This window comes from Cannabis sativa, chromosome 2, assembly GCF_029168945.1.
Source record: "Cannabis sativa cultivar Pink pepper isolate KNU-18-1 chromosome 2, ASM2916894v1, whole genome shotgun sequence".
NCBI lineage: Eukaryota > Viridiplantae > Streptophyta > Magnoliopsida > Rosales > Cannabaceae > Cannabis > Cannabis sativa.
In genome coordinates this window covers 33,409,554-33,419,989 of record NC_083602.1, presented here as the reverse complement: position 1 = coordinate 33,419,989, position 10,436 = coordinate 33,409,554, and the positions used below count along the sequence as shown (strand labels likewise).

At 30.9% G+C, this 10,436-nt stretch overlaps 1 protein-coding gene across 1 annotated transcript; it reads right to left on the bottom strand.

Annotated features, from left to right (window-relative positions):
- Positions 1-2,256: 2,256 nt before the first annotated feature.
- Positions 2,257-4,081, bottom strand: LOC115700516 (aspartic proteinase PCS1). The gene has a single exon (XM_030628064.2). It carries the CDS (start codon positions 3,935-3,937, stop codon positions 2,603-2,605), a length of 1,335 nt encoding a protein of 444 aa, XP_030483924.2. The 5' UTR covers positions 3,938-4,081; the 3' UTR covers positions 2,257-2,602.
- Between the last annotated feature and the right edge of the window lie 6,355 nt (positions 4,082-10,436).

Genomic DNA, 10,436 nt, shown 5'->3' with positions numbered 1-10,436 from the left:
GGTTTGCAAAAGAGCAATAAGAGAAAATACTCACCAAGAACATTCTCTGTATTTAAGAGAAAAACATTCTCTCAAGTGTAGAATCTGTATTAAATACATCCATTAATAACAGAGGCTCGTGGACTAAGGCTCATTAACGCCCCAACCACGTAAAAAATCGTCATCTCACTTTCTTACAGCTCTTTATTATAATCATATTTTAATAGTTGCCGAAAACCTCGGTCAACAAGAGTAAATTATTTTCATGTATGTTTAGTTAATAAAATTTTATAATTGATCCAAATTTTCATTTTTTTATGTACTACTGAAAAAATATTTTATTTATTAATATATCTTTTTTCTAAATATGGTGATATGTTTTCTAATTATTCAAAAAATATTTATCTATTTTCTAATTTTTTTATAATTATTTAAAACTTATTTATCTATTTTTTCATTTTTTAAATTATATTTTTTTTTATTTTTCTAATTATTTAAATAAAAAACACACTAATTTTTTTTAAAACTTTATAAATATCTAACAACTAAGTTTCAAAAAAATTAAAAATTAAAAAATCTATCTATCTATATCTTTATATATTAAAAGTGCCTATTTAACGACATTTCTTGGTTTAACAGAATATACCTTAGATATAAAAGAATATTCTGTTAAATTTAACGATGTTAATAGGTTTGATCTCCCATTAACAAATAAACCTAATAATTAAACCCAAAAAATTAAACAATCTTTTTTTAAATTAAAAAAAATCAAAAAATTAAACAATCTTTTTTTAAATTAAAAAAAAAAAATCATCTTAGCAACATATCTCTCTAATAAACCATATAAAATAATATATTTTTTTTTCTAGAAACATAAAGTTACAGACTAATTTCATTAATAATCATCAAAATAAAATTTAAACTATATATTAAAAAATATCTTTTTTTTTTTTTTCTAAATCCATAAAGCTACCGACTAATTTCATTAATATAAATATTCAAGTATGAATACATCAGAACAATTCAAAATCAAAACCAATAAATATTCAAGTATTTCAATAAATTCATAAACAAATAAATCAGAACAATTCAAAATCTCAAATCAAGAAAATTAAAAGTTTAGATTTATAATATTTACAAATATGAAAAACTTAAATAGATTTATCTATCATTGTTGTTGCCGTTGCTCAATTACTGGATTCTTAAACAAAAACCACTAAAACTTATATAAAACTAATATTTACGTGGCTCGCCACGTAACTCTCATCTAGTATCTATATAAAATTTAAAATCATTCAACAAAGTCTTATCTAATTCTCTCAATTAAAATTAAAAAAAAAATATTTACATATAATTTTAAATCAAAAATTAAAACTAACACTAAATTTAATTGTATCTCAAATCAAAGACATTAATTGTGTAATTTAAGAATTTAAAAAAATAATAAAAAACCTAAAATATCTGTATAAAAATCAAATAAAAAATCTCAATATATATATATAGGTACTATATTCTCACAATTTTTTTCGTTTATAATTATATGGTGAGTTTTATTCAACTTTATCAATTATTTTTGTAAATCTCTATTTTGAGGTACTATATTCTCAGTTCTTTCCGTTTATAATTATATAGTGAGTTTTATTTAATTTTATCAATTATATGATGAGTTTTTTTATAACAGATTTCTCAAAAAAAAATTTAAAATTTTTATTCTTGATGAGTATTTTTCAATTTTTAATCTTTTTTTTTATCTCTATTTTGGTTTTGATTTAATCTTTTATTACCTTATATTTTTTGATAATATTCTTTTTATTTCTTTTTTAAGTCACAAATTATATGATGAGACAAGTAAAGAATTTATAACAAAATCATTCACTTATGTATAAAAAAAATTATTAGTTAATTAACTAAAGCATATGATTTATTTTATGTACAGAGCAAACTTATTTTGATCAATAGTGATAACTACAAATAAGATATGATAATGATAGCGACTTTGAATGTAGTAGGGACTACAAGTAAGATACGGTGATGCCATCGGCTTTCGATGACAACAGTTTTAAAATCATATGATGAGTTTTTTATAGATTTATGAATTGATTTTTTAGAACTCTATTTTGTGTGAGGATTTTCAACCTCTATTTTTTTTTTATTTTACTATAACGTTTGAAAATATTTTTTTTTGTTGCTTTCTTTTTTAGATAAGAAATTGTATGATAATTTTTCTTGCCATATTAATTTAATTTTTTGTATAAAAATTATGAAAAATGTTAGTGACATAATTACTCATATTATTAAAAAAAAATATCAACTTTAATACATTTTTATAACTTAATTATCAATAAATAACATATATAAACACACGCGAATTTGTTTCCTAGTTACTTAAAGAAACGTAATTAAGTATCCTCTTATATACATTAGTCTCAACAATATGATACAATGATACAAGTATGTATCTGAAAGCCTAGACTGTCGTTCATCTCTAACCGTAGGATCTGCATTTCCATACCGTTTCATATTACAATGAAATGTAAGCCTCCCACTTGGACATCAGTGTTATTCTTTTTTGTAATTTATATGATAGTCTTGTTCTACTATACTCATTCAGTATTCACTCTCCTTACACTGAACGGCGACAGTCAGCCTTACCGAACCCAACTTTGCGCCTCACCAGATCGAATTCCACCCATAGATTTTGCTGATGAAAGTTGCCGATTATATTGCTTGCAGCTCCCAACATGTTAGACCGTCCGATAGCAAGGCAATGGATCCCACCCCCTACATCCGCCAGGATTCGCTCCTTCGGCGCCACGATTTCGACTCCTTTATCGAACTCGAAAACCATATCCCCCACTAGCCGTCCGATTTCGGTAGTGTCTGCGCCCTGAAAACACATGTCAGTCACTCCTGCGTACACGTACCCTCTCTTCATCTTGAGTCCCACTCGTCTCACAATTTCCTCTCTTAACGCGTTATACGCTTCGTCCACCAGGAATGTGAAGTCGGAGCCCGAATCAATCATAGTTTGGCCCGATCCGCTTGGATCGGGTCGGAACACTGCCGGTGGAATATTTAGCTTTTGGGTGCCTAGTCGAATCCCCTGCATCGGGAGTGTAAAAGCCAATGGATCCAAGTTCGGCGCCCGTAGACCTTTTGGAAAAGTCAACAAGTCGACGTATTTGAACCAACGAGAGTTTGGGTTATTGCCCAGGTAGAACGACCCCGTCGGTAGAGAACCGGGTTTCGTTTGTCGAGTCGGAACGCAGTACGAGAACTTATTAATTTTTGCTTGAGATGCAAAAGAGAGACGACCCAGATTCATTCCCAAAATGCCGTTGGTGTCGCTCGGGTCCTTGGCGCATCCAAGAATAAAAGGAGGTGTAGTTACAGAACGAGAGAATGTGAACTTTTCTCTTACTAGATTGCCCTCGGCGAAGGTTCCGTCAGCGTAAAAGTAAGAGTAGTGGCAGAAGCGATTCTGGTCACATGTGGTCGGGAGGGTAAAATCAGGAACTCGAGGCTTGCAAATAGGGTGTGTGCAAGGCAAAACAGAGAAGGTGGAAGATCTAGACGGATCAAACGGCGCCGTTGGAGGGAATTTCTTGAGAGCCTTCATGTGGCATTTAATCCATGAAAGCTGGCTCCCTGTATCCAAAACCATTTCCTGGGTCTGCGGCGGAGTTCCAACAGGGAGAGAAACGATTAAAGCCATCGAATACTGAAACGACAGCTTGTAGTTATACGATGCCGTTTTAGGCCTCGTGTTTTTCCTGTATTTAGAAACAAGAGAATCTCGAAAAGTGGTGGAAGCATTTCGGGAAGAACCAAGACGAACCGTTTTGAGTGGGAAGAAAAGGGAGAAGGGTTCGTTTTGCTTTTCCTGGGTGGAGAGGGAAAAGAGGAAGGAGGAAAAGCAGAGGCAGAGAAACAAAGTGTTGCTCTGTAAAAGAGACATGATCAATGGCAAAAGAAAGATCAAAGAGAAAAAAAGTGACAGGAAGTGTGTAGAAAGAAGAGTAGTAGCAAAGTTTGAAAGAAGTTAGGAGTATTTATATGAGGAGAAGATAGGGTGGAATGAACGAGGCAGAGAAAACAAAGGACAGTAATGCCAAAAGAGAGAGAGACGCGTTTTCTTAATTGATTTGTTAGATGACATTGATGGTTCTTAGGTCATTAATCTTATTGTTTGTTGATTATTCCAGTTAAGAGTGTAGGATCTAAAACTAACTCACCCGAATTTGACCAATGTTTTATATCATAATGGAACTTTGTCGTCTTCTTTTTCTTCCCTGTAGCCCATTATGGAGTGGGATGTTCACTTTTTTAATATAAAAATATTTTTATATAATTTGTTTTCAATTTCTGTCTGTAGAATATGTTTGAAGTTTGGACTATTCGGTTCGGTTCCTTTCCTCTTACTGAGTCTGTGACAGACAGGATGTATTTTAGACCATGCCCAATAGAATAAGTAAATTTTGTGATAGATTTAGGTCGCCTTTGCTAACAATTCTTTAATCAATTTTTTGTTTTCAAAATAAAAAAAGTGAAAATATTTTTGAAAAACATGTTATACAAAACTTTTTTACTTTACAATTCTTTAATTGAGAATCAAAATTTTAAAAACAAAAGAAAATCACTTTCAATATTTTTTAAGCAGTTTTTTTTTTCTCAATCAATATTTTGAACTTCGATCAAACTCAGACCCAAATACTCCCACGGCCTTAGCGCTGAACCCGTCCTCTGACCTTAATCCGAATTCGACCCCAGACCTACACCCGACGTAAATAAAATCAAAAAATAAAAATGAAAATAAACTTTACAGAATACACTTTTGTTTTCTGTTTTTAAAATTAAAAATTAAAAATGGTTATAGAACGCATTTTTGTTTTTGAAAAACAAAATTTTTTAAAACAAAAATTTTACTTTCATTTTGTGATTAAAAAATTAAAAAACAAAAGTGTTACCAAACGACACCTTAACTCACATTATAAGTTTTTTTTTTTTGAAGATATATATATTGCAACCACAAAGAAAGAAATACAGAAAGAGTACAAGTTACAATATAATCAGTTAAGCTTTGGAACTTCGCCATTCCAAAGAACCTCTCTCTCAAGCCTTATAGTAACTTTAGCCAAATTGTGAGACATGACATTGTGACACCTTTGTACATGAAGAACAACTGCAGAAGGAAAAAAAGAGAGACAGGATAGTATTTGTTCAACCATATCAGATAAAACTGACTTATCTTTCCAATGATGTTTCACTCTTTGCACAAGAAGCGACAATCACTTTCAATGCAATCCAAAGGGAACCTGACAGCCATACACCAGCGAAGGGCCCAAAGCAAAGCTTTTGCTTCAGCCAATAAGGGGGACAGAATACCATCAAAAGGAGAGGACATAGCAGCCACAATATCGCCCTTACTATTGGTAACTGCTGCTCCAATTCCAACCTTATGCATTTGATCATTCAAGGCAGCATCAACATTTAATTTAAAATAACCTGATTTGGGAGTTACTAGAGTAGAACTGCCATGGCTGCAATTTGAAAACCCTTTGGGAAGAGTGTGAGCATGAAAATCCTAGGCATCATCATAATCTTGTAGAAGACCTGAAACCTGAAAATCAGCCGAGGAAAAGGAAATCTTGCTTTTGTTAAACAGGCTGATATTACGACAGTTCCAAATTTCCCAAATAATTCCGAGGAAGAATCTGAGATCATTTTTAGACAAGTCTTGAAAACCTCTTAAAAAAAACTCACAAATATCACAATTCCTATTAAGCAAATATAAGCCTTTAAATCTAAAGTCTTTCCACTCTCTTGAAGCTCTAGAACACTCTAATAGAGCATGGGTAACAGATTATGGACACCTAGAGCAAAGAGAACACAAAGGGTTTGACAAGATTTTTTTGTGGAAAAGATTTAAGGCTGTAGGAATGTTGGGTTTTATGTCCTAAATAAAACTCATTTCAATATAATCAGATTTACTTATAAATATAGATCAGAAATAACATTTAATGTTGCATGGTTCACATGATTTATTCCATGATTATATGTACATAATGTATGAATTCATCTGAAACCCTTTTCACATACCTGATCATGTTTATTGTGCTGTCAACACATTGGAAAGCAAACATACTATGTGAATAAAGTTTCCTAGATTTATCAGACATAGAGTTTTACTGATATGATAATCTACAACAGAGTTTACTTGCATTTGGAGAAATGCTATGTTCTTTCCAGAGCATTGGTTAAAGTAAAGCTCAGGTTGGATGCATGGAGTATGCATCGGAAGGGACTGATATTGAACTTTGACTTAGATTTATTAAACTTACCGTAATATCTATTCAAGTCAATATCGCCTAGTTGATCCTAGATCAAATGATCTTAATCCTGTTATGATTAGGCTCAATCTCAAGAGGCTATTCGTGTTCTTTGATTTGTTAGTTAAGCCTACTTTTAGGTCAGGGTGATACGTACATTTTGGGAACACGGTAGTGCAATTGAGTGGGAGCGCTAACATAAACATGGAATCTATAGCTTCTATCTGGCGAATAGTAAGTAAAGGATGATCTCCATTGAGCTTGAGCAAACGAAAATAAATGGTGGAGATCTCATTTCACATAAGCTGAAATATCATTTATACGGGGTTAAGTGTTTTGAGGATTAAATACATTGTAGGGTGTAACGGTAATCTAATCCCTTCACAGTGTAGATCATTCATATAGAGGATCATTGATCAAATTAGGATTATAACAATGAATAACTAATGATGTGTCTATATGGTGGAACATATAGAGCATTCTATATACTGAGAGTACAATTCTAAGTTCTATGCGTGGATTCAACGAAGAATTAATAAGTGAGTGAATTTAGGTGATAAATTCTTGATCTCCTTATTGGAAGCTCGGTTATATAGACCCATGGTCCCCGCACTAGTTGAGATAATATTGCTTGTAAGACTCATATAATTGGTTTTGATTAATCAATTATAATTCTCAAATTAGACTATGTCTATTTGTGAAATTTTCACTAAGTCATATATTTTAAAAGTTAATAATGTTGCTAATTCAATTTTAATTAGGTTAGACTAATATAATTAACCTAATACAATTATTTAAATAAGGCAAATGGTGTTAGGTTTTATGCCCTAAATAAAACTCCATTTCAATGTAATCTATTTTATTCAACATCAATAAAGAAACAGAAGTATTTTTCATTCATTTGTGTATGTTTTGGTTCACTTTATCAATTGCTTGTCTATTTGATTTATAAATTCATCTTAAACCCTTTTCACATACTTGATCATGTTTATTGTGCTGTCATCACATTGGAAAGTAAACATGACTATGTGAATAAAGTTTCCTAGATTTATCAGACACAGGATTTTACTGATATGATAATCGACAACAAGAGTTTACTTGTATTTGGAGAAATACTATGTTCTTTCCAGAACATTGGTTTAAGTAAAGCTCATGTTGGATGCATGGAGTATGCATCGTAAGGGACCGATATTAAACTTTGACTTAGATTTAATTAAACTTACCGTAAAATCTATTCAAGTCAATATCGCCAAGTTGATCCTAGATGAAATGATCTTAATCCTATTATGATTAGGCTAAATCTCAAGAGGCTATTCGTGTTCCTTGAATTGTTAGTTAAGCCTACTTTAAGGTCAGGGTGATACGTACTTTTTGGGAACACGGTAGTGCAATTGAGTGGGAGCGCTAGCATAAACATGGAATCTATAGCTTCTATTTGGCGAATATAAGTAAAGGATGATCTCCTTCGAGCTTGACCAAACGAAAATAAATGGTGGAGATCTCATTTCACATAAGCTGAAATATCATTTATACGGGGTCAAGTGTTTTAAGGATAAAATACATAGTACGGTGTTACGGTAATCTAATCCCTTTAGTGTATAGATCATTCATATAGAGGATCATTGATCAAATTAGGATTATAACAATGGATAACTAATGATGTGTCTATATGGTGGAACATATAGAGCATTCTATATACTGAGAGTGCAATTCTAAGTTCTATGCGTGGATTCAACGAAGAATTAATAAGTTAGTGAATTTTAGTGCTAAATTCTTGATCTACTTATTGGAAGCTCGGTTATATAGACCCATGGTCCCCGCACTAGTTGAGATAATATTGTTTTTAAGACTCATGTAATTGGTTTTGATTAATCAATTATAATTCACAAATTAGACTATGTCTATTTGTGAAATTTTCACTAAGTAAGGGCGAAATTGTAAAGAAAGAGTTAATAGGGGCATATTTGTTAATTGTGATACTTTGTATGGTTCAATTAATAAATATGATAAATGAAAATATTATTTAATAATTATTTATAGTTATTAAATAGTTAGAATTGGCATTTAAATGGTTGAATGAAGAAATTGGCATTTTTGAGAAAATCAGATACAAAAGGTGTTAAAATTGCAAAATTGCAAAAAGCAAGGCCCAGTCCACTAAGCCATGGCCGGCCACCTTTGTAGGCTTTTAAAGTTGATATTTTCATTATTTTAATGCCAAATAATTCAAACCTAACCCTAATGGAATGCTATAAATAGATAGTGAAGGCTTCAGGAAAATTACACTTCACACTTTCTGAATCAGAAAAACCTGAGCCTCCTCTCTCTTCTCTAGCCGCCACTCTCTCTCTCTCTCTTCTTCCTTCATATTTCGAACCTACCTTAGTGATTAGAGTAGTGCCCACACACAGCAAGCAATACCTCAATCATAGTGAGGAAGATCGTGAAGAAAGATCATCAGCAAAGGAGATTCAGCATCAAGGATTCAGAGAAAGAGATCCAGGTTTAGATCTTGTTAATACTCTGCTAAAGAAAGGATACAAGGGTTAGAGATCTGAACGGAAGGAGTCATTTAATTCCGCTGCACCCAATGTAAGGTTTCTTAAACTTTATATGTGTTTAATTTATCGTTTTAGAAAGTTCTTATTTAGGATGTTAATAAATATACTTGTGAGTAGATCTAAGATCCTGGTAAAATAATTCCAACAACTGGTATCAGAGTCATGGTAATTGATTTACTTGCAAGAAATTTGGACTTTAAGACGATTGTTTGTTTGTTTTTGGATGGTATCATGTTGTATTGAGTGTTATTTGATGATTGATTGATGTTTGTGAATTTTTGTGAAAAATAATTGCGATTTTATTTCTGGAATTATTTTTATTGGATAGTATGGAAAAACTTAAGCAAGTTACTTTTTTACAGAACTCAATTTCGATTTAATTTGAATTAGTTATGATTTTTTGAAGATTCGAAAAAATCGGGGCTGTGCTGAAATTTTCCTGCGATCGCGAAAACTGTCCGTACAGCTCACAATTTTTTCGTTTTTCTTCGATTTTTCATGCTTTTTCATGGAATTAACTTCTGATTTTTTGTGTAGTTCTATATTTATACTATTACTATTCCTAATTCAATTCTAATTATCATTTTGAATTAATTTAATATTTTTTAAATTTAATTCAGATGTTAGTGTAATTTGAATTTGAAAATAGTTAGTATCTATCTTTTTGCTTAATAATCTATCTTATTTTAAAATTTGATTATATCTTATCTTATTTTAAATTTAAAATAAGATAACTATAATCATGTAATTTTTAAATGATATAAGATATTTTGCTATTTTTTTTTAAAATTTTGTTATTTTATTTATTTAAATTACATTTAAAATTTGGAAAAGATATTCATTTATCTTTTCTAATTTTTTATTTAACTTTTATTTATAAAATAACATTTAAAATTTAAAAGTAGTTAGCATATTTTTGAAATGATATTTAGGTTGGTTGAAACCTAATTTTTCAAAATTGTAGGTTTAATTTTGAATTTAAATATTTAATTAAATTTTGAAATTTTTTTATTTTTCAATTTTTTTTTTAAAATTTTCAAATTTTTTTTCATTTAATTAATTATTTTTGAAATTAATTATTTAATTTAAAATTAAATAAATCCTACATCCAACTATCCAACTAACCTTGTTGCAGGAGTATGTGTTTTAGCTTGTGTGTAAGTTTTCAAAACCTATTATTACTTGATTGCAAATAGCCATGGTTACTTTTTGCCAGATCTAATGATCTGATGGCTCCCTTGGTCAAGATAATAATTTGTAACAGGTATATTTACAATCTTCTTTCATCTGTGTATGACCTAGCAACATGATAGGACCCATCCAAAGTGTGCCTGTGTGAGCCTATGTGTTTAATTTTTTATAGATGCATATAGGTTGTTGTTGCTAAAATAAATTATCATAGTTCTTGATAGAATTTATTTAGGCACATTTAGTTTTTGGGCCTATTCAATTAATAACAGTTGTTCTTATTAAGGTTAAATTCCTCTCTTTTGGGCCTCGTGTGAGAGTTGGGAGCCATAGAAGTGGGTACGACATACTGAACCCAGCACCCCCTCACATGAACCAC